At 50.1% G+C, this 24,073-nt stretch overlaps 1 protein-coding gene across 3 annotated transcripts in view; it reads left to right on the top strand.

Moving 5' to 3' along the window:
* The window catches only part of LOC111945055 (uncharacterized), a 52,096-nt gene that overhangs the window by 16,648 nt on the left and 11,375 nt on the right, over positions 1-24,073 (top strand). The window contains exons 8-14 of one of the 3 annotated variants that reach the window (XM_086867865.1): positions 1,677-1,808; positions 4,996-5,127; positions 8,315-8,446; positions 11,634-11,765; positions 14,954-15,085; positions 18,273-18,404; positions 21,594-21,725. In XM_086867865.1, the coding sequence (XP_086723991.1) occupies positions 1,677-1,808; positions 4,996-5,127; positions 8,315-8,446; positions 11,634-11,765; positions 14,954-15,085; positions 18,273-18,404; positions 21,594-21,725 (924 nt within the window). The remainder of the gene's footprint in view (positions 1-1,676; positions 1,809-4,995; positions 5,128-8,314; positions 8,447-11,633; positions 11,766-14,953; positions 15,086-18,272; positions 18,405-21,593; positions 21,726-24,073) is intronic. The other 2 variants (XM_086867866.1, XM_086867867.1) reach the window with 2 other exon arrangements.

The following is a 24,073-nucleotide window of genomic DNA, read 5'->3' as shown; positions in this document are numbered from 1 at the left end:
ACTAGATAAAAAATGGAACCCTGTCAGATAGGCAGATGAGACCTCCAGACCTTGTTCTTCTCTGCAGGGAGAGAAAAGGACAGTGACAACATGGGGAAAAGCAACCTAAAAACCTTGAAGTCAATGAAAGAATGAGTCAAAGCTGAAATCAAAGAGGGATGAGAAAACGGCAAATAGGACTAAAATATTCTTTCAGTAGTACCATAGAAATAAACAATAATATACTAAAATATCTCCTTTAATTCATGTGAGTAGGGTGGGGATGAAGTATTGAGACTGTAAATCTGAACCAAAATATCCCTTAATAAAGCCAAGCAAATGTTAAAGAAGCTGTAACCCCATCAAAACTTTACAGAGAGAAAGAGATGAGAGGGATGCAAATCCTTTGCGCCCAGGGAGAGAAGAAAAAAGGCTCTGTTTCCAGAGATGATTGCAAAAACCAACTAAGAAACACCTTTGCCTTTAAACAACTCATCCATAAAATAATACCCCATGAGTTCCTAGCCCATAAACACCCTTGTAAGAAAGCTGTGAAAATGCGAAGGATATGAGGATAGCAACATTTTTCCAGGGCTCCTGCAATTCCTGATAATGAAAAAACACCAGGAACCTGCTTTTCTCTAAACAAGTGTCCCTACCATAACCAACCCCCCCCCCGTCCTCACCCTGCAAAAACTCATATAAGTCTAGTGTATAGTTAGTTCTGCTTTACCATCCCAAGTTTTGTGTCTGCGTAGTCAGTTAGGAGAAGAAAAAGTTGGGTAGGGGGCGGAAAAGGATCTAGGAGTTTTCTTGTGGTTTCTTATACTTGCAATCCTGATAATCAAGTTTATTTTTTCTGGCTAAGTTTTCAACCTGTTTTAACCTACTCCTAATGCATAACTCCCGCCCCCACGCAAAAAAAAAAAGAAAAAAGAAAAAGAAAGAAAGGTGTAAGTTCCCTGGTGATTGTAGCGTGTGCTAAAAGCAATGTCATTCTTTAGTACATTAGCCAGAAAAGTAAAATTAGCAGATGTCAACCACTAGAAGGACAAGTCCTGTGAGGCGGTGCGGAGGGAGCTTTAGGCTGGTGTCAGACAGGCAGGCTGATGAGGGAGCATCAGGCAGACTTCCAGAAATCCCTACGTGGCAGTGCTCACCACAAGGGCCGTTTCCCTGGCAAAAATCCCCTCCCTGCTTCCAAGCACACTAGACACTGGAGCAGGTGACACTTTCTTTCATCTGTTGGTTGCTTGTTTTGCTAGGGGGAGAAGGCCGGTTCCTTATTCCCTTGCTTCAGCAAAGAAAGTTACTTCTGCACAGGCTTTGCTGCACTTTTCCAGCACTGGATGAGATTCCCATACACTTTTAGCTTTGCAGGCCTCCAGTAGGAACTGCAAAGGCATTGTGCGCTATTTCCTCCTTTTCTGTGTCAGGGCTTTAGAGAACTACAAGCCTTGTTTTCTCCAGGGAATGTTGCTTGCTGCTAGTAGCCAAGGAGGAATATGGAATTCAGAGCCATATGCAGTAGGCTTGAATTAGCCCTTTTTTCCATTTAACGGGAGTGACTTAGAATCCCTTTGCTGTGCAAGCTGATGATTTCTCCTGAGTAGAGCAGGTTGGCTGTAGATGTGAAAAGCAAGAAAGTTGGAAGTGATAAGTAACGGCCTGTCCCTTGTGCTTGTCTCTTTGCACAGAGCCCAGAAGCAAGAGCAGTTTCAGCCCTGGCTCCCTCTGCACCTGGAGAGGGAGCCAAAGAGGGGGAAACTGAGCAAGAGGAGCAGAAGAGTGGAGCTGTGCTCACCGAAGAGGTGGAGCCATCCCAGACAGTAAGTGCCAGTTCTGGGTGGAGCTGTCTTTAGTGCGGGGCAGAGCTGCAAGTTTCTGGCCAGCCAGCGCTTGCTGTTGGAGGCTGAGGGTGCTGAGGGCTGGAGTCCTGGCAGCACCTAGCCATTCCCTCCAGCACAAGACAGCTGGGAATTGGGCTTTGAGCTGTCGTGCTGAGGCACCAAAGCGCTGGGGCTCATGTGCGGGCGAGCATGTGGCTGCTTGGCTCAGTGCAGCTGTGTCTCTTGGCTTCTCCAATGCCATGGCCAAGGGCACAGGTGGGAGTTCTGGGCCTCAGCGGGTCTGGTTGGTTTGCTTTCCCTTTTTGGAACCCTGTGTACGGCCAGTGGAAGTGTTCTGCAGTTGTGTGGAGTAATTATTCATTTTTACACAGTCGCTTGGCCCATCTGTCTTTTGGCCTCTGTTAAGCTGCTGCTGGGCGCTGATTGTCTGGTCCATGAACCTGGGGGAGGCGATTCTTGTTTGATGTGGCCAAGGAAACAAACTGCGTGGTTCTGAAGCCTTCCTCTGAGGCTACAAGCAGAAGCAGCAAGCTTGTGTGGATCCATTTTGTAGTGATGACTGCAGCTTTGAAAGCTGCTTTGAAGCCTCAGCTCTGGGGTGACTCTGCAAGTCTTTTTGTGCTGTCTTGCGTTGCTAAGAACAGGAAAGGCGTCTCCAAATTCCGGATGCTGTCTTTGAAGTCAAATGTGTAACGTGGTGCCCGGGAGGCTGCCTGGGCCCAAAGCACCCAGGGGAGCCACTGAACAGCAGCTGAACGTGAGCCAGCTTGGGCCCAGGTGGCCAAGAAGGCCTGGGGCATGCTGGCCATGTGTGAGCAATAGTGGGGCGGCAGGAGCAGGGCAGTGAGCGTCCCCCTGTGCTGGGCAGCGCCGCGGCCGCAGCTGGATTGCTGTGTCCAGTCCTGGGCCCCTGTGATCAGAAAGTCATTGAGGGGCTGGAGTGTGTCCAGAGAAGGAGAAGGGCACTGGGGAAGGCTGTGGATGACTGTGGTAGTTTGATTTTAATGGTTATTTGGGGAAAGACGTAAGGAACACAGGGGAAAAGTGATTTCTTTGTGAGAAGGTGCTGGGCTCTTCCTCTGTGCCAGAAGAAGCCAATAGTGATCAAGCTGTGAGAAGTGACAACATTTTACAACAGCACTGAAAAATTCAATCTGCCCCTGGGAATGCACCAGTGTACAATGCACGAGCCTGGGAACTGACCCTTTTGCTTCCGGACCCAGGAGGTAGCAGAGGTGTGGTGAGGCCGGCCCTGCTCGCCCACGGCCTGGGCGGCCTGGGGGAGGCCGGGCCGGACGCCAGCGGCTCCTGGGCGAGGAATGGAGGCGGCAGGAGCCCGGCCCCAGGCTGGGCCTGGCCACGGCTGCTGACATCTTGCCGACGCTGAGTCCTGCGTGGCGCTTGACAGCTCCAGGCCGAGCTTACTTCCCCTGCCAGGGCAGAGAGGTGCCCCGAGTGGCCTGACATCCAGCACCATGCCTGCTGCGGCCACTAGATAAAAAATGGAACCCTGTCAGATAGGCAGATGAGACCTCCAGACCTTGTTCTTCTCTGCAGGGAGAGAAAAGGACAGTGACAACATGGGGAAAAGCAACCTAAAAACCTTGAAGTCAATGAAAGAATGAGTCAAAGCTGAAATCAAAGAGGGATGAGAAAACGGCAAATAGGACTAAAATATTCTTTCAGTAGTACCATAGAAATAAACAATAATATACTAAAATATCTCCTTTAATTCATGAGAGTAGGGTGGGGATGAAGTATTGAGACTGTAAATCTGAACCAAAATATCCCTTAATAAAGCCAAGCAAATGTTAAAGAAGCTGTAACCCCATCAAAACTTTACAGAGAGAAAGAGATGAGAGGGATGCAAATCCTTTGCGCCCAGGGAGAGAAGAAAAAAGGCTCTGTTTCCAGAGATGATTGCAAAAACCAACTAAGAAACACCTTTGCCTTTAAACAACTCATCCATAAAATAATACCCCATGAGTTCCTAGCCCATAAACACCCTTGTAAGAAAGCTGTGAAAATGCGAAGGATATGAGGATAGCAACATTTTTCCAGGGCTCCTGCAATTCCTGATAATGAAAAAACACCAGGAACCTGCTTTTCTCTAAACAAGTGTCCCTACCATAACCAACCCCCCCCCCGTCCTCACCCTGCAAAAACTCATATAAGTCTAGTGTATAGTTAGTTCTGCTTTACCATCCCAAGTTTTGTGTCTGCGTAGTCAGTTAGGAGAAGAAAAAGTTGGGTAGGGGGCGGAAAAGGATCTAGGAGTTTTCTTGTGGTTTCTTATACTTGCAATCCTGATAATCAAGTTTATTTTTTCTGGCTAAGTTTTCAACCTGTTTTAACCTACTCCTAATGCATAACTCCCGCCCCCACCCAAAAAAAAAAAGAAAAAAGAAAAAGAAAGAAAGGTGTAAGTTCCCTGGTGATTGTAGCGTGTGCTAAAAGCAATGTCATTCTTTAGTACATTAGCCAGAAAAGTAAAATTAGCAGATGTCAACCACTAGAAGGACAAGTCCTGTGAGGCGGTGCGGAGGGAGCTTTAGGCTGGTGTCAGACAGGCAGGCTGATGAGGGAGCATCAGGCAGACTTCCAGCAATCCCTACGTGGCAGTGCTCACCACAAGGGCCGTTTCCCTGGCAAAAATCCCCTCCCTGCTTCCAAGTACATTAGACACTGGAGCAGGTGACACTTTCTTTCATCTGTTGGTTGCTTGTTTTGCTAGGGGGAGAAGGCCGGTTCCTTATTCCCTTGCTTCAGCAAAGAAAGTTACTTCTGCACAGGCTTTGCTGCACTTTTCCAGCACTGGATGAGATTCCCATACACTTTTAGCTTTGCAGGCCTCCAGTAGGAACTGCAAAGGCATTGTGCGCTATTTCCTCCTTTTCTGTGTCAGGGCTTTAGAGAACTACAAGCCTTGTTTTCTCCAGGGAATGTTGCTTGCTGCTAGTAGCCAAGGAGGAATATGGAATTCAGAGCCATATGCAGTAGGCTTGAATTAGCCCTTTTTTCCATTTAACGGGAGTGACTTAGAATCCCTTTGCTGTGCAAGCTGATGATTTCTCCTGAGTAGAGCAGGCTGGCTGTAGATGTGAAAAGCAAGAAAGTTGGAAGTGATAAGTAACGGCCTGTCCCTTGTGCTTGTCTCTTTGCACAGAGCCCAGAAGCAAGAGCAGTTTCAGCCCTGGCTCCCTCTGCACCTGGAGAGGGAGCCAAAGAGGGGGAAACTGAGCAAGAGGAGCAGAAGAGTGGAGCTGTGCTCACCGAAGAGGTGGAGCCATCCCAGACAGTAAGTGCCAGTTCTGGGTGGAGCTGTCTTTAGTGCGGGGCAGAGCTGCAAGTTTCTGGCCAGCCTGCGCTTGCTGTTGGAGGCTGAGGGTGCTGAGGGCTGGAGTCCTGGCAGCACCTAGCCATTCCCTCCAGCACAAGACAGCTGGGAATTGGGCTTTGAGCTGTCGTGCTGAGGCACCAAAGCGCTGGGGCTCATGTGCGGGCGAGCATGTGGCTGCTTGGCTCAGTGCAGCTGTGTCTCTTGGCTTCTCCAATGCCATGGCCAAGGGCACAGGTGGGAGTTCTGGGCCTCAGCGGGTCTGGTTGGTTTGCTTTCGCTTTTTGGAACCCTGTGTACGGCCAGTGGAAGTGTTCTGCAGTTGTGTGGAGTAATTCTTCATTTTTACACAGTCGCTTGGCCCATCTGTCTTTTGGCCTCTGTTAAGCTGCTGCTGGGCGCTGATTGTCTGGTCCATGAACCTGGGGGAGGCGATTCTTGTTTGATGTGGCCAAGGAAACAAACTGCGTTGTTCTGAAGCCTTCCTCTGAGGCTACAAGCAGAAGCAGCAAGCTTGTGTGGATCCATTTTGTAGTGATGACTGCAGCTTTGAAAGCTGCTTTGAAGCCTCAGCTCTGGGGTGACTCTGCAAGTCTTTTTGTGCTGTCTTGCGTTGCTAAGAACAGGAAAGGCGTCTCCAAATTCCGGATGCTGTCTTTGAAGTCAAATGTGTAACGTGGTGCCCGGGAGGCTGCCTGGGCCCAAAGCACCCAGGGGAGCCGCTGAACAGCAGCTGAACGTGAGCCAGCTTGGGCCCAGGTGGCCAAGAAGGCCTGGGGCATGCTGGCCATGTGTGAGCAATAGTGGGGCGGCAGGAGCAGGGCAGTGAGCGTCCCCCTGTGCTGGGCAGCGCCGCGGCCGCAGCTGGATTGCTGTGTCCAGTCCTGGGCCCCTGTGATCAGAAAGTCATTGAGGGGCTGGAGTGTGTCCAGAGAAGGAGAAGGGCACTGGGGAAGGCTGTGGATGACTGTGGTAGTTTGATTTTAATGGTTATTTGGGGAAAGACGTAAGGAACACAGGGGAAAAGTGATTTCTTTGTGAGAAGGTGCTGGGCTCTTCCTCTGTGCCAGAAGAAGCCAATAGTGATCAAGCTGTGAGAAGTGACAACATTTTACAACAGCACTGAAAAATTCAATCTGCCCCTGGGAATGCACCAGTGTACAATGCACGAGCCTGGGAACTGACCCTTTTGCTTCCGGACCCAGGAGGTAGCAGAGGTGTGGTGAGGCCGGCCCTGCTCGCCCACGGCCTGGGCGGCCTGGGGGAGGCCGGGCCGGACGCCAGCGGCTCCTGGGCGAGGAATGGAGGCGGCAGGAGCCCGGCCCCAGGCTGGGCCTGGCCACGGCTGCTGACATCTTGCCGACGCTGAGTCCTGCGTGGCGCTTGACAGCTCCAGGCCGAGCTTACTTCCCCTGCCAGGGCAGAGAGGTGCCCCGAGTGGCCTGACATCCAGCACCATGCCTGCTGCGGCCACTAGATAAAAAATGGAACCCTGTCAGATAGGCAGATGAGACCTCCAGACCTTGTTCTTCTCTGCAGGGAGAGAAAAGGACAGTGACAACATGGGGAAAAGCAACCTAAAAACCTTGAAGTCAATGAAAGAATGAGTCAAAGCTGAAATCAAAGAGGGATGAGAAAACGGCAAATAGGACTAAAATATTCTTTCAGTAGTACCATAGAAATAAACAATAATATACTAAAATATCTCCTTTAATTCATGAGAGTAGGGTGGGGATGAAGTATTGAGACTGTAAATCTGAACCAAAATATCCCTTAATAAAGCCAAGCAAATGTTAAAGAAGCTGTAACCCCATCAAAACTTTACAGAGAGAAAGAGATGAGAGGGATGCAAATCCTTTGCGCCCAGGGAGAGAAGAAAAAAGGCTCTGTTTCCAGAGATGATTGCAAAAACCAACTAAGAAACACCTTTGCCTTTAAACAACTCATCCATAAAATAATACCCCATGAGTTCCTAGCCCATAAACACCCTTGTAAGAAAGCTGTGAAAATGCGAAGGATATGAGGATAGCAACATTTTTCCAGGGCTCCTGCAATTCCTGATAATGAAAAAACACCAGGAACCTGCTTTTCTCTAAACAAGTGTCCCTACCATAACCAACCCCCCCCCCGTCCTCACCCTGCAAAAACTCATATAAGTCTAGTGTATAGTTAGTTCTGCTTTACCATCCCAAGTTTTGTGTCTGCGTAGTCAGTTAGGAGAAGAAAAAGTTGGGTAGGGGGCGGAAAAGGATCTAGGAGTTTTCTTGTGGTTTCTTATACTTGCAATCCTGATAATCAAGTTTATTTTTTCTGGCTAAGTTTTCAACCTGTTTTAACCTACTCCTAATGCATAACTCCCGCCCCCACCCAAAAAAAAAAAGAAAAAAGAAAAAGAAAGAAAGGTGTAAGTTCCCTGGTGATTGTAGCGTGTGCTAAAAGCAATGTCATTCTTTAGTACATTAGCCAGAAAAGTAAAATTAGCAGATGTCAACCACTAGAAGGACAAGTCCAGTGAGGCGGTGCGGAGGGAGCTTTAGGCTGGTGTCAGACAGGCAGGCTGATGAGGGAGCATCAGGCAGACTTCCAGAAATCCCTACGTGGCAGTGCTCACCACAAGGGCCGTTTCCCTGGCAAAAATCCCCTCCCTGCTTCCAAGTACATTAGACACTGGAGCAGGTGACACTTTCTTTCATCTGTTGGTTGCTTGTTTTGCTAGGGGGAGAAGGCCGGTTCCTTATTCCCTTGCTTCAGCAAAGAAAGTTACTTCTGCACAGGCTTTGCTGCACTTTTCCAGCACTGGATGAGATTCCCATACACTTTTAGCTTTGCAGGCCTCCAGTAGGAACTGCAAAGGCATTGTGCGCTATTTCCTCCTTTTCTGTGTCAGGGCTTTAGAGAACTACAAGCCTTGTTTTCTCCAGGGAATGTTGCTTGCTGCTAGTAGCCAAGGAGGAATATGGAATTCAGAGCCATATGCAGTAGGCTTGAATTAGCCCTTTTTTCCATTTAACGGGAGTGACTTAGAATCCCTTTGCTGTGCAAGCTGATGATTTCTCCTGAGTAGAGCAGGTTGGCTGTAGATGTGAAAAGCAAGAAAGTTGGAAGTGATAAGTAACGGCCTGTCCCTTGTGCTTGTCTCTTTGCACAGAGCCCAGAAGCAAGAGCAGTTTCAGCCCTGGCTCCCTCTGCACCTGGAGAGGGAGCCAAAGAGGGGGAAACTGAGCAAGAGGAGCAGAAGAGTGGAGCTGTGCTCACCGAAGAGGTGGAGCCATCCCAGACAGTAAGTGCCAGTTCTGGGTGGAGCTGTCTTTAGTGCGGGGCAGAGCTGCAAGTTTCTGGCCAGCCAGCGCTTGCTGTTGGAGGCTGAGGGTGCTGAGGGCTGGAGTCCTGGCAGCACCTAGCCATTCCCTCCAGCACAAGACAGCTGGGAATTGGGCTTTGAGCTGTCGTGCTGAGGCACCAAAGCGCTGGGGCTCATGTGCGGGCGAGCATGTGGCTGCTTGGCTCAGTGCAGCTGTGTCTCTTGGCTTCTCCAATGCCATGGCCAAGGGCACAGGTGGGAGTTCTGGGCCTCAGCGGGTCTGGTTGGTTTGCTTTCGCTTTTTGGAACCCTGTGTACGGCCAGTGGAAGTGTTCTGCAGTTGTGTGGAGTAATTCTTCATTTTTACACAGTCGCTTGGCCCATCTGTCTTTTGGCCTCTGTTAAGCTGCTGCTGGGCGCTGATTGTCTGGTCCATGAACCTGGGGGAGGCGATTCTTGTTTGATGTGGCCAAGGAAACAAACTGCGTTGTTCTGAAGCCTTCCTCTGAGGCTACAAGCAGAAGCAGCAAGCTTGTGTGGATCCATTTTGTAGTGATGACTGCAGCTTTGAAAGCTGCTTTGAAGCCTCAGCTCTGGGGTGACTCTGCAAGTCTTTTTGTGCTGTCTTGCGTTGCTAAGAACAGGAAAGGCGTCTCCAAATTCCGGATGCTGTCTTTGAAGTCAAATGTGTAACGTGGTGCCCGGGAGGCTGCCTGGGCCCAAAGCACCCAGGGGAGCCGCTGAACAGCAGCTGAACGTGAGCCAGCTTGGGCCCAGGTGGCCAAGAAGGCCTGGGGCATGCTGGCCATGTGTGAGCAATAGTGGGGCGGCAGGAGCAGGGCAGTGAGCGTCCCCCTGTGCTGGGCAGCGCCGCGGCCGCAGCTGGATTGCTGTGTCCAGTCCTGGGCCCCTGTGATCAGAAAGTCATTGAGGGGCTGGAGTGTGTCCAGAGAAGGAGAAGGGCACTGGGGAAGGCTGTGGATGACTGTGGTAGTTTGATTTTAATGGTTATTTGGGGAAAGACGTAAGGAACACAGGGGAAAAGTGATTTCTTTGTGAGAAGGTGCTGGGCTCTTCCTCTGTGCCAGAAGAAGCCAATAGTGATCAAGCTGTGAGAAGTGACAACATTTTACAACAGCACTGAAAAATTCAATCTGCCCCTGGGAATGCACCAGTGTACAATGCACGAGCCTGGGAACTGACCCTTTTGCTTCCGGACCCAGGAGGTAGCAGAGGTGTGGTGAGGCCGGCCCTGCTCGCCCACGGCCTGGGCGGCCTGGGGGAGGCCGGGCCGGACGCCAGCGGCTCCTGGGCGAGGAATGGAGGCGGCAGGAGCCCGGCCCCAGGCTGGGCCTGGCCACGGCTGCTGACATCTTGCCGACGCTGAGTCCTGCGTGGCGCTTGACAGCTCCAGGCCGAGCTTACTTCCCCTGCCAGGGCAGAGAGGTGCCCCGAGTGGCCTGACATCCAGCACCATGCCTGCTGCGGCCACTAGATAAAAAATGGAACCCTGTCAGATAGGCAGATGAGACCTCCAGACCTTGTTCTTCTCTGCAGGGAGAGAAAAGGACAGTGACAACATGGGGAAAAGCAACCTAAAAACCTTGAAGTCAATGAAAGAATGAGTCAAAGCTGAAATCAAAGAGGGATGAGAAAACGGCAAATAGGACTAAAATATTCTTTCAGTAGTACCATAGAAATAAACAATAATATACTAAAATATCTCCTTTAATTCATGAGAGTAGGGTGGGGATGAAGTATTGAGACTGTAAATCTGAACCAAAATATCCCTTAATAAAGCCAAGCAAATGTTAAAGAAGCTGTAACCCCATCAAAACTTTACAGAGAGAAAGAGATGAGAGGGATGCAAATCCTTTGCGCCCAGGGAGAGAAGAAAAAAGGCTCTGTTTCCAGAGATGATTGCAAAAACCAACTAAGAAACACCTTTGCCTTTAAACAACTCATCCATAAAATAATACCCCATGAGTTCCTAGCCCATAAACACCCTTGTAAGAAAGCTGTGAAAATGCGAAGGATATGAGGATAGCAACATTTTTCCAGGGCTCCTGCAATTCCTGATAATGAAAAAACACCAGGAACCTGCTTTTCTCTAAACAAGTGTCCCTACCATAACCAACCCCCCCCCCGTCCTCACCCTGCAAAAACTCATATAAGTCTAGTGTATAGTTAGTTCTGCTTTACCATCCCAAGTTTTGTGTCTGCGTAGTCAGTTAGGAGAAGAAAAAGTTGGGTAGGGGGCGGAAAAGGATCTAGGAGTTTTCTTGTGGTTTCTTATACTTGCAATCCTGATAATCAAGTTTATTTTTTCTGGCTAAGTTTTCAACCTGTTTTAACCTACTCCTAATGCATAACTCCCGCCCCCACCCAAAAAAAAAAAGAAAAAAGAAAAAGAAAGAAAGGTGTAAGTTCCCTGGTGATTGTAGCGTGTGCTAAAAGCAATGTCATTCTTTAGTACATTAGCCAGAAAAGTAAAATTAGCAGATGTCAACCACTAGAAGGACAAGTCCAGTGAGGCGGTGCGGAGGGAGCTTTAGGCTGGTGTCAGACAGGCAGGCTGATGAGGGAGCATCAGGCAGACTTCCAGAAATCCCTACGTGGCAGTGCTCACCACAAGGGCCGTTTCCCTGGCAAAAATCCCCTCCCTGCTTCCAAGTACATTAGACACTGGAGCAGGTGACACTTTCTTTCATCTGTTGGTTGCTTGTTTTGCTAGGGGGAGAAGGCCGGTTCCTTATTCCCTTGCTTCAGCAAAGAAAGTTACTTCTGCACAGGCTTTGCTGCACTTTTCCAGCACTGGATGAGATTCCCATACACTTTTAGCTTTGCAGGCCTCCAGTAGGAACTGCAAAGGCATTGTGCGCTATTTCCTCCTTTTCTGTGTCAGGGCTTTAGAGAACTACAAGCCTTGTTTTCTCCAGGGAATGTTGCTTGCTGCTAGTAGCCAAGGAGGAATATGGAATTCAGAGCCATATGCAGTAGGCTTGAATTAGCCCTTTTTTCCATTTAACGGGAGTGACTTAGAATCCCTTTGCTGTGCAAGCTGATGATTTCTCCTGAGTAGAGCAGGTTGGCTGTAGATGTGAAAAGCAAGAAAGTTGGAAGTGATAAGTAACGGCCTGTCCCTTGTGCTTGTCTCTTTGCACAGAGCCCAGAAGCAAGAGCAGTTTCAGCCCTGGCTCCCTCTGCACCTGGAGAGGGAGCCAAAGAGGGGGAAACTGAGCAAGAGGAGCAGAAGAGTGGAGCTGTGCTCACCGAAGAGGTGGAGCCATCCCAGACAGTAAGTGCCAGTTCTGGGTGGAGCTGTCTTTAGTGCGGGGCAGAGCTGCAAGTTTCTGGCCAGCCAGCGCTTGCTGTTGGAGGCTGAGGGTGCTGAGGGCTGGAGTCCTGGCAGCACCTAGCCATTCCCTCCAGCACAAGACAGCTGGGAATTGGGCTTTGAGCTGTCGTGCTGAGGCACCAAAGCGCTGGTGCTCATGTGCGGGCGAGCATGTGGCTGCTTGGCTCAGTGCAGCTGTGTCTCTTGGCTTCTCCAATGCCATGGCCAAGGGCACAGGTGGGAGTTCTGGGCCTCAGCGGGTCTGGTTGGTTTGCTTTCCCTTTTTGGAACCCTGTGTACGGCCAGTGGAAGTGTTCTGCAGTTGTGTGGAGTAATTCTTCATTTTTACACAGTCGCTTGGCCCATCTGTCTTTTGGCCTCTGTTAAGCTGCTGCTGGGCGCTGATTGTCTGGTCCATGAACCTGGGGGAGGCGATTCTTGTTTGATGTGGCCAAGGAAACAAACTGCGTGGTTCTGAAGCCTTCCTCTGAGGCTACAAGCAGAAGCAGCAAGCTTGTGTGGATCCATTTTGTAGTGATGACTGCAGCTTTGAAAGCTGCTTTGAAGCCCCAGCTCTGGGGTGACTCTGCAAGTCTTTTTGTGCTGTCTTGCGTTGGTAAGAACAGGAAAGGCGTCTCCAAATTCCGGATGATGTCTTTGAAGTCAAATGTGTAACGTGGTGCCCGGGAGGCTGCCTGGGCCCAAAGCACCCAGGGGAGCCGCTGAACAGCAGCTGAACGTGAGCCAGCTTGGGCCCAGGTGGCCAAGAAGGCCTGGGGCATGCTGGCCATGTGTGAGCAATAGTGGGGCGGCAGGAGCAGGGCAGTGAGCGTCCCCCTGTGCTGGGCAGCGCCGCGGCCGCAGCTGGATTGCTGTGTCCAGTCCTGGGCCCCTGTGATCAGAAAGTCATTGAGGGGCTGGAGTGTGTCCAGAGAAGGAGAAGGGCACTGGGGAAGGCTGTGGATGACTGTGGTAGTTTGATTTTAATGGTTATTTGGGGAAAGACGTAAGGAACACAGGGGAAAAGTGATTTTTTTGTGAGAAGGTGCTGGGCTCTTCCTCTGTGCCAGAAGAAGCCAATAGTGATCAAGCTGTGAGAAGTGACAACATTTTACAACAGCACTGAAAAATTCAATCTGCCCCTGGGAATGCACCAGTGTACAATGCACGAGCCTGGGAACTGACCCTTTTGCTTCCGGACCCAGGAGGTAGCAGAGGTGTGGTGAGGCCGGCCCTGCTCGCCCACGGCCTGGGCGGCCTGGGGGAGGCCGGGCCGGACGCCAGCGGCTCCTGGGCGAGGAATGGAGGCGGCAGGAGCCCGGCCCCAGGCTGGGCCTGGCCACGGCTGCTGACATCTTGCCGACGCTGAGTCCTGCGTGGCGCTTGACAGCTCCAGGCCGAGCCTACTTCCCCTGCCAGGGCAGAGAGGTGCCCCGAGTGGCCTGACATCCAGCACCATGCCTGCTGCGGCCACTAGATAAAAAATGGAACCCTGTCAGATAGGCAGATGAGACCTCCAGACCTTGTTCTTCTCTGCAGGGAGAGAAAAGGACAGTGACAACATGGGGAAAAGCAGCCTAAAAACCTTGAAGTCAATGAAAGAATGAGTCAAAGCTGAAATCAAAGAGGGATGAGAAAACGGCAAATAGGACTAAAATATTCTTTCAGTAGTACCATAGAAATAAACAATAATATACTAAAATATCTCCTTTAATTCATGAGAGTAGGGTGGGGATGAAGTATTGAGACTGTAAATCTGAACCAAAATATCCCTTAATAAAGCCAAGCAAATGTTAAAGAAGCTGTAACCCCATCAAAACTTTACAGAGAGAAAGAGATGAGAGGGATGCAAATCCTTTGCGCCCAGGGAGAGAAGAAAAAAGGCTCTGTTTCCAGAGATGATTGCAAAAACCAACTAAGAAACACCTTTGCCTTTAAACAACTCATCCATAAAATAATACCCCATGAGTTCCTAGCCCATAAACACCCTTGTAAGAAAGCTGTGAAAATGCGAAGGATATGAGGATAGCAACATTTTTCCAGGGCTCCTGCAATTCCTGATAATGAAAAAACACCAAGAACCTGCTTTTCTCTAAACAAGTGTCCCTACCATAACCAACCCCCCCCCCGTCCTCACCCTGCAAAAACTCATATAAGTCTAGTGTATAGTTAGTTCTGCTTTACCATCCCAAGTTTTGTGTCTGCGTAGTCAGTTAGGAGAAGAAAAAGTTGGGTAGGGGGCGGAAAAGGATCTAGGAGTTTTCTTGTGGTTTCTTATACTTGCAATCCTGATAATCAAGTTTATTTTTTCTGGCTAAGTTTTCAACCTGTTTTAACCTACTCCTAATGCATAACTCCCGCCCCCACCCAAAAAAAAAAAAGAAAAAAGAAAAAGAAAGAAAGGTGTAAGTTCCCTGGTGATTGTAGCGTGTGCTAAAAGCAATGTCATTCTTTAGTACATTAGCCAGAAAAGTAAAATTAGCAGATGTCAACCACTAGAAGGACAAGTCCTGTGAGGCGGTGCGGAGGGAGCTTTAGGCTGGTGTCAGACAGGCAGGCTGATGAGGGAGCATCAGGCAGACTTCCAGCAATCCCTACGTGGCAGTGCTCACCACAAGGGCCGTTTCCCTGGCAAAAATCCCCTCCCTGCTTCCAAGTACATTAGACACTGGAGCAGGTGACACTTTCTTTCATCTGTTGGTTGCTTGTTTTGCTAGGGGGAGAAGGCCGGTTCCTTATTCCCTTGCTTCAGCAAAGAAAGTTACTTCTGCACAGGCTTTGCTGCACTTTTCCAGCACTGGATGAGATTCCCATACACTTTTAGCTTTGCAGGCCTCCAGTAGGAACTGCAAAGGCATTGTGCGCTATTTCCTCCTTTTCTGTGTCAGGGCTTTAGAGAACTACAAGCCTTGTTTTCTCCAGGGAATGTTGCTTGCTGCTAGTAGCCAAGGAGGAATATGGAATTCAGAGCCATATGCAGTAGGCTTGAATTAGCCCTTTTTTCCATTTAACGGGAGTGACTTAGAATCCCTTTGCTGTGCAAGCTGATGATTTCTCCTGAGTAGAGCAGGTTGGCTGTAGATGTGAAAAGCAAGAAAGTTGGAAGTGATAAGTAACGGCCTGTCCCTTGTGCTTGTCTCTTTGCACAGAGCCCAGAAGCAAGAGCAGTTTCAGCCCTGGCTCCCTCTGCACCTGGAGAGGGAGCCAAAGAGGGGGAAACTGAGCAAGAGGAGCAGAAGAGTGGAGCTGTGCTCACCGAAGAGGTGGAGCCATCCCAGACAGTAAGTGCCAGTTCTGGGTGGAGCTGTCTTTAGTGCGGGGCAGAGCTGCAAGTTTCTGGCCAGCCAGCGCTTGCTGTTGGAGGCTGAGGGTGCTGAGGGCTGGAGTCCTGGCAGCACCTAGCCATTCCCTCCAGCACAAGACAGCTGGGAATTGGGCTTTGAGCTGTCGTGCTGAGGCACCAAAGCGCTGGTGCTCATGTGCGGGCGAGCATGTGGCTGCTTGGCTCAGTGCAGCTGTGTCTCTTGGCTTCTCCAATGCCATGGCCAAGGGCACAGGTGGGAGTTCTGGGCCTCAGCGGGTCTGGTTGGTTTGCTTTCCCTTTTTGGAACCCTGTGTACGGCCAGTGGAAGTGTTCTGCAGTTGTGTGGAGTAATTCTTCATTTTTACACAGTCGCTTGGCCCATCTGTCTTTTGGCCTCTGTTAAGCTGCTGCTGGGCGCTGATTGTCTGGTCCATGAACCTGGGGGAGGCGATTCTTGTTTGATGTGGCCAAGGAAACAAACTGCGTGGTTCTGAAGCCTTCCTCTGAGGCTACAAGCAGAAGCAGCAAGCTTGTGTGGATCCATTTTGTAGTGATGACTGCAGCTTTGAAAGCTGCTTTGAAGCCTCAGCTCTGGGGTGACTCTGCAAGTCTTTTTGTGCTGTCTTGCGTTGGTAAGAACAGGAAAGGCGTCTCCAAATTCCGGATGCTGTCTTTGAAGTCAAATGTGTAACGTGGTGCCCGGGAGGCTGCCTGGGCCCAAAGCACCCAGGGGAGCCGCTGAACAGCAGCTGAACGTGAGCCAGCTTGGGCCCAGGTGGCCAAGAAGGCCTGGGGCATGCTGGCCATGTGTGAGCAATAGTGGGGCGGCAGGAGCAGGGCAGTGAGCGTCCCCCTGTGCTGGGCAGCGCCGCGGCCGCAGCTGGATTGCTGTGTCCAGTCCTGGGCCCCTGTGATCAGAAAGTCATTGAGGGGCTGGAGTGTGTCCAGAGAAGGAGAAGGGCACTGGGGAAGGCTGTGGATGACTGTGGTAGTTTGATTTTAATGGTTATTTGGGGAAAGACGTAAGGAACACAGGGGAAAAGTGATTTTTTTGTGAGAAGGTGCTGGGCTCTTCCTCTGTGCCAGAAGAAGCCAATAGTGATCAAGCTGTGAGAAGTGACAACATTTTACAACAGCACTGAAAAATTCAATCTGCCCCTGGGAATGCACCAGTGTACAATGCACGAGCCTGGGAACTGACCCTTTTGCTTCCGGACCCAGGAGGTAGCAGAGGTGTGGTGAGGCCGGCCCTGCTCGCCCACGGCCTGGGCGGCCTGGGGGAGGCCGGGCCGGACGCCAGCGGCTCCTGGGCGAGGAATGGAGGCGGCAGGAGCCCGGCCCCAGGCTGGGCCTGGCCACGGCTGCTGACATCTTGCCGACGCTGAGTCCTGCGTGGCGCTTGACAGCTCCAGGCCGAGCCTACTTCCCCTGCCAGGGCAGAGAGGTGCCCCGAGTGGCCTGACATCCAGCACCATGCCTGCTGCGGCCACTAGATAAAAAATGGAACCCTGTCAGATAGGCAGATGAGACCTCCAGACCTTGTTCTTCTCTGCAGGGAGAGAAAAGGACAGTGACAACATGGGGAAAAGCAGCCTAAAAACCTTGAAGTCAATGAAAGAATGAGTCAAAGCTGAAATCAAAGAGGGATGAGAAAACGGCAAATAGGACTAAAATATTCTTTCAGTAGTACCATAGAAATAAACAATAATATACTAAAATATCTCCTTTAATTCATGAGAGTAGGGTGGGGATGAAGTATTGAGACTGTAAATCTGAACCAAAATATCCCTTAATAAAGCCAAGCAAATGTTAAAGAAGCTGTAACCCCATCAAAACTTTACAGAGAGAAAGAGATGAGAGGGATGCAAATCCTTTGCGCCCAGGGAGAGAAGAAAAAAGGCTCTGTTTCCAGAGATGATTGCAAAAACCAACTAAGAAACACCTTTGCCTTTAAACAACTCATCCATAAAATAATACCCCATGAGTTCCTAGCCCATAAACACCCTTGTAAGAAAGCTGTGAAAATGCGAAGGATATGAGGATAGCAACATTTTTCCAGGGCTCCTGCAATTCCTGATAATGAAAAAACACCAAGAACCTGCTTTTCTCTAAACAAGTGTCCCTACCATAACCAACCCCCCCCCCGTCCTCACCCTGCAAAAACTCATATAAGTCTAGTGTATAGTTAGTTCTGCTTTACCATCCCAAGTTTTGTGTCTGCGTAGTCAGTTAGGAGAAGAAAAAGTTGGGTAGGGGGCGGAAAAGGATCTAGGAGTTTTCTTGTGGTTTCTTATACTTGCAATCCTGATAATCAAGTTTATTTTTTCTGGCTAAGTTTTCAACCTGTTTTAACCTACTCCTAATGCATAACTCCCGCCCCCACCCAAAAAAAAAAAGAAAAAAGAAAAAGAAAGAAAGGTGTAAGTTCCCTGGTGATTGTAGCGTGTGCTAAAAGCAATGTCATTCTTTAGTACATTAGCCAGAAAAGTAAAATTAGCAGATGTCAACCACTAGAAGGACAAGTCCTGTGAGGCGGTGCGGAGGGAGCTTTAGGCTGGTGTCAGACAGGCAGGCTGATGAGGGAGCATCAGGCAGACTTCCAGCAATCCCTACGTGGCAGTGCTCACCACAAGGGCCGTTTCCCTGGCAAAAATCCCCTCCCTGCTTCCAAGTACATTAGACACTGGAGCAGGTGACACTTTCTTTCATCTGTTGGTTGCTTGTTTTGCTAGGGGGAGAAGGCCGGTTCCTTATTCCCTTGCTTCAGCAAAGAAAGTTACTTCTGCACAGGCTTTGCTGCACTTTTCCAGCACTGGATGAGATTCCCATACACTTTTAGCTTTGCAGGCCTCCAGTAGGAACTGCAAAGGCATTGTGCGCTATTTCCTCCTTTTCTGTGTCAGGGCTTTAGAGAACTACAAGCCTTGTTTTCTCCAGGGAATGTTGCTTGCTGCTAGTAGCCAAGGAGGAATATGGAATTCAGAGCCATATGCAGTAGGCTTGAATTAGCCCTTTTTTTCATTTAACGGGAGTGACTTAGAATCCCTTTGCTGTGCAAGCTGATGATTTCTCCTGAGTAGAGCAGGTTGGCTGTAGATGTGAAAAGCAAGAAAGTTGGAAGTGATAAGTAACGGCCTGTCCCTTGTGCTTGTCTCTTTGCACAGAGCCCAGAAGCAAGAGCAGTTTCAGCCCTGGCTCCCTCTGCACCTGGAGAGGGAGCCAAAGAGGGGGAAACTGAGCAAGAGGAGCAGAAGAGTGGAGCTGTGCTCACTAAAGAGGTGGAGCCATCCCAGACAGTAAGTGCCAGTTCTGGGTGGAGCTGTCTTTAGTGCGGGGCAGAGCTGCAAGTTTCTGGCCAGCCAGCGCTTGCTGTTGGAGGCTGAGGGTGCTGAGGGCTGGAGTCCTGGCAGCACCTAGCCATTCCCTCCAGCACAAGACAGCTGGGAATTGGGCTTTGAGCTGTCGTGCTGAGGCACCAAAGCGCTGGTGCTCGTGTGCGGGCGAGCATGTGGCTGCTTGGCTCAGTGCAGCTGTGTCTCTTGGCTTCTCCAATGCCATGGCCAAGGGCACAGGTGGGAGTTCTGGGCGTCAACGGGTCTGGTTGGTTTGCTTTCCCTTTTTGGAACCCTGTGTATGGCCAGTGGAAGTGTTCTGCAGTTGTGTGGAGTAATTCTTCATTTTTACACAGTCGCTTGGCCCATCTGTTTTTGGCCTCTGTTAAGCTGCTGCTGGCCGCTGATTGTCTGGTCCATGAACCTGGGGGAGGCGATTCTTGTTTGATGTGGCCAAGGAAACAAACTGCGTGGTTCTGAAGCCTTCCTCTGAGGCTAAAAGCAGAAGCAGCAAGCTTGTGTGGATCCATTTTGTGGTGATGACTGCAGCTTTGAAAGCTGCTTTGAAGCCTCAGCTCTGGGGTGACTCTGCAAGTCTTTTTGTGCTGTCTTGCGTTGGTAAGAACAGGAAAGGCGTCTCCAAATTCCGGATGCTGTCTTTGAAGTCAAATGTGTAACGTGGTGCCCGGGCGGCTGCCTGTGCCCAAAGCACCCAGGGATGCCGCTGAACAGCAGCTGAACGTGAGCCAGCTTGGGCCCAGGTGGCCAAGAAGGCCTGGGGCATGCTGGCCATGTGTGAGCAATAGTGGGGCGGCAGGAGCAGGGCAGTGAGCGTCCCCCTGTGCTGGGCAGCGCCGCGGCCGCAGCTGGAGTGCTGTGTCCAGTCCTGGGCCCCTGTGATCAGAAAGTCATTGAGGGGCTGGAGTGTGTCCAGAGAAGGACAAGGGCACTGGGGAAAGCTGTGGATGACTGTGGTAGTTTGATTTTAATGGTTATTTGGGGAAAGACGTAAGGAACACAGGGGAAAAGTGATTTTTTTGTGAGAAGGTGCTGGGCTCTTCCTCTGTGCTTAAAAGAAGCCAATAGTGATCAAGTTGTGAGAAGTGACAACATTTTACAACAGCACTGAAAAATTCAATCTGCCCCTGGGAATGCACCAGTGTACAATGCACGAGCCTGGGAACTGACCCTTTTGCTTCCGGACCCAGGAGGTAGCAGAGGTGTGGTGAGGCCGGCCCTGCTCGCCCACGGCCTGGGCGGCCTGGGGGAGGCCGGGCCGGATGCCAGCGGCTCCCGGGCGAGGAATGGAGGCGGCAGGAGCCCGGCCCCAGGCTGGGCCTGGCCACGGCTGCTGACATCTTGCCGACGCTGAGTCCTGCGTGGCGCTTGACAGCTCCAGGCCGAGCCTACTTCCCCTGCCAGGGCAGAGAGGTGCCCTGAGTGGCCTGACATCCAGCACCATGCGTGCTGCGGCTACTAGATAAAAAATGGAACCCTGTCAGATAGGCAGATGAGACCTCCAGACCTTGTTCTTCTCTGCAGGGAGAGAAAAGGACAGTGACAACATGGGGAAAAGCAACCTAAAAACCTTGAAGTCAATGAAAGAATGAGTCAAAGCTGAAATCAAAGAGGGATGAGAAAATGGCAAATAGGACTAAAATATTCTTTCAGTAGTACCATAGAAATAAACAATAATATACTAAAATATCTCCTTTACTTCATGAGAGTAGGGGGGGGGAGAATGAAGTATTGAGACTGTAAATCTGAACCAAAATATCCCTTAATAAAGCCAAGCAAATGTTAAAGAAGCTGTAACCCCATCAAAACTTTACAGAGAGAAAGAGATGAGAGGGATGCAAATCCTTTGCGCCCAGGGAGAGAAGAAAAAAGGCTCTGTTTCCAGAGATGATTGCAAAAACCAACTAAGAAACACCTTTGCCTTTAAACAACTCATCCATAAAATAATACCCCATGAGTTCCTAGCCCATAAACACCCTTGTAAGAAAGCTGTGAAAATGCGAAGGATATGAGGATAGCAACATTTTTCCAGGGCTCCTGCAATTCCTGATAATGAAAAAACACCAAGAACCTGCTTTTCTCTAAACAAGTGTCCCTACCATAACCAACCCCCCCCCGTCCTCACCCTGCAAAAACTCATATAAGTCTAGTGTATAGTTAGTTCTGCTTTACCATCCCAAGTTTTGTGTCTGCGTAGTCAGTTAGGAGAAGAAAAAGTTGGGTAGGGGGCGGAAAAGGATCTAGGAGTTTTCTTGTGGTTTCTTATACTTGCAATCCTGATAATCAAGTTTATTTTTTCTGGCTAAGTTTTCAACCTGTTTTAACCTACTCCTAATGCATAACTCCCGCCCCCACCCAAAAAAAAAAAGAAAAAAGAAAAAGAAAGAAAGGTGTAAGTTCCCTGGTGATTGTAGCGTGTGCTAAAAGCAATGTCATTCTTTAGTACATTAGCCAGAAAAGTAAAATTAGCAGATGTCAACCACTAGAAGGACAAGTCCAGTGAGGCGGTGCGGAGGGAGCTTTAGGCTGGTGTCAGACAGGCAGGCTGATGAGGGAGCATCAGGCAGACTTCCAGCAATCCCTACGTGGCAGTGCTCACCACAAGGGCCGTTTCCCTGGCAAAAATCCCCTCCCTGCTTCCAAGTACATTAGACACTGGAGCAGGTGACACTTTCTTTCATCTGTTGGTTGCTTGTTTTGCTAGGGGGAGAAGGCCGGTTCCTTATTCCCTTGCTCCAGCAAAGAAAGTTACTTCTGCACAGGCTTTGCTGCACTTTTCCAGCACTGGATGAGATTCCCATACACTTTTAGCTTTGCAGGCCTCCAGTAGGAACTGCAAAGGCATTGTGCGCTATTTCCTCCTTTTCTGTGTCAGGGCTTTAGAGAACTACAAGCCTTGTTTTGCCCAGGGAATGTTGCTTGCTGCTAGTAGCCAAGGAGGAATATGGAATTCAGAGCCATATGCAGTAGGCTTGAATTAGCCCTTTTTTCATTTAACGGGAGTGACTTAGAATCCCTTTGCTGTGCAAGCTGATGATTTCTCCTGAGTAGAGCAGGTTGGCTGTAGATGTGAAAAGCAAGAAAGTTGGAAGTGATAAGTAACGGCCTGTCCCTTGTGCTTGTCTCTTTGCACAGAGCCCAGAAGCAAGAGCAGTTTCAGCCCTGGCTCCCTCTGCACCTGGAGAGGGAGCCAAAGAGGGGGAAACTGAGCAAGAGGAGCAGAAGAGTGGAGCTGTGCTCACCAAAGAGGTGGAGCCATCCCAGACAGTAAGTGCCAGTTCTGGGTGGAGCTGTCTTTAGTGCGGGGCAGAGCTGCAAGTTTCTGGCCAGCCAGCGCTTGCTGTTGGAGGCTGAGGGTGCTGAGGGCTGGAGTCCTGGCAGCACCTAGCCATTCCCTCCAGCACAAGACAGCTGGGAATTGGGCTTTGAGCTGTCGTGCTGAGGCACCAAAGCGCTGGTGCTCGTGTGCGGGCGAGCATGTGGCTGCTTGGCTCAGTGCAGCTGTGTCTCTTGGCTTCTCCAATGCCATGGCCAAGGGCACAGGTGGGAGTTCTGGGCGTCAACGGGTCTGGTTGGTTTGCTTTCCCTTTTTGGAACCCTGTGTATGGCCAGTGGAAGTGTTCTGCAGTTGTGTGGAGTAATTCTTCATTTTTACACAGTCGCTTGGCCCATCTGTTTTTGGCCTCTGTTAAGCTGCTGCTGGCCGCTGATTGTCTGGTCCATGAACCTGGGGGAGGCGATTCTTGTTTGATGTGGCCAAGGAAACAAACTGCGTGGTTCTGAAGCCTTCCTCTGAGGCTAAAAGCAGAAGCAGCAAGCTTGTGTGGATCCATTTTGTGGTGATGACTGCAGCTTAGAAAGCTGCTTTGAAGCCTCAGCTCTGGGGTGACTCTGCAAGTCTTTTTGTGCTGTCTTGCGTTGCTAAGAACAGGAAAGGCGTCTCCAAATTCCGGATGCTGTCTTTGAAGTCAAATGTGTAACGTGGTGCCCGGGCGGCTGCCTGGGCCCAAAGCACCCAGGGATGCCGCTGAACAGCAGCTGAACGTGAGCCAGCTTGGGCCCAGGTGGCCAAGAAGGCCTGGGGCATGCTGGCCATGTGTGAGCAATAGTGGGGCGGCAGGAGCAGGGCAGTGAGCGTCCCCCTGTGCTGGGCAGCGCCGCGGCCGCAGCTGGATTGCTGTGTCCAGTCCTGGGCCCCTGTGATCAGAAAGTCATTGAGGGGCTGGAGTGTGTCCAGAGAAGGACAAGGGCACTGGGGAAGGCTGTGGTAGTTTGATTTTAATGGTTATTTGGGGAAAGACGTAAGGAACACAGGGGAAAAGTGATTTTTTTGTGAGAAGGTGCTGGGCTCTTCCTCTGTGCCTAAAAGAAGCCAATAGTGATCAAGTTGTGAGAAGTGACAACATTTTACAACAGCACTGAAAAATTCAATCTGCCCCTGGGAATGCACCAGTGTACAATGCACGAGCCTGGGAACTGACCCTTTTGCTTCCGGACCCAGGAGGTAGCAGAGGTGTGGTGAGGCCGGCCCTGCTCGCCCACGGCCTGGGCGGCCTGGGGGAGGCCGGGCCGGACGCCAGCGGCTCCTGGGCGAGGAATGGAGGCGGCAGGAGCCCGGCCCCAGGCTGGGCCTGGCCACGGCTGCTGACATCTTGCCGACGCTGAGTCCTGCGTGGCGCTTGACAGCTCCAGGCCGAGCGTACTTCCCCCGCCAGGGCAGAGAGATGCCCCGAGTGGCCTGACATCCAGCACCATGCCTGCTGCGGCTACTAGATAAAAAATGGAACCCTGTCAGATAGGCAGATGAGACCTCCAGACCTTGTTCTTCTCTGCAGGGAGAGAAAAGGACAGTGACAACATGGGGAAAAGCAACCTAAAAACCTTGAAGTCAATGAAAGAATGAGTCAAAGCTGAAATCAAAGAGGGATGAGAAAATGGCAAATAGGACTAAAATATTCTTTCAGTAGTACCATAGAAATAAACAATAATATACTAAAATATCTCCTTTAATTCATGAGAGTAGGGTGGGGATGAAGTATTGAGACTGTAAATCTGAACCAAAATATCCCTTAATAAAGCCAAGCAAATGTTAAAGAAGCTGTAACCCCATCAAAACTTTACAGAGAGAAAGAGATGAGAGGGATGCAAATCCTTTGCGCCCAGGGAGAGAAGAAAAAAGGCTCTGTTTCCAGAGATGATTGCAAAAACCAACTAAGAAACACCTTTGCCTTTAAACAACTCATCCATAAAATAATACCCCATGAGTTCCTAGCCCATAAACACCCTTGTAAGAAAGCTGTGAAAATGCGAAGGATATGAGGATAGCAACATTTTTCCAGGGCTCCTGCAATTCCTGATAATGAAAAAACACCAAGAACCTGCTTTTCTCTAAACAAGTGTCCCTACCATAACCAACCCCCCCCCCGTCCTCACCCTGCAAAAACTCATATAAGTCTAGTGTATAGTTAGTTCTGCTTTACCATCCCAAGTTTTGTGTCTGCGTAGTCAGTTAGGAGAAGAAAAAGTTGGGTAGGGGGCGGAAAAGGATCTAGGAGTTTTCTTGTGGTTTCTTATACTTGCAATCCTGATAATCAAGTTTATTTTTTCTGGCTAAG

Source organism: Cyanistes caeruleus, chromosome Z, assembly GCF_971803275.1.
Source record: "Cyanistes caeruleus chromosome Z, bCyaCae1.hap1.1, whole genome shotgun sequence".
NCBI lineage: Eukaryota > Metazoa > Chordata > Aves > Passeriformes > Paridae > Cyanistes > Cyanistes caeruleus.
The sequence above is the reverse complement of the archived record's forward strand: the minus strand, read 5'-3'. Positions and strand labels throughout refer to the sequence as shown.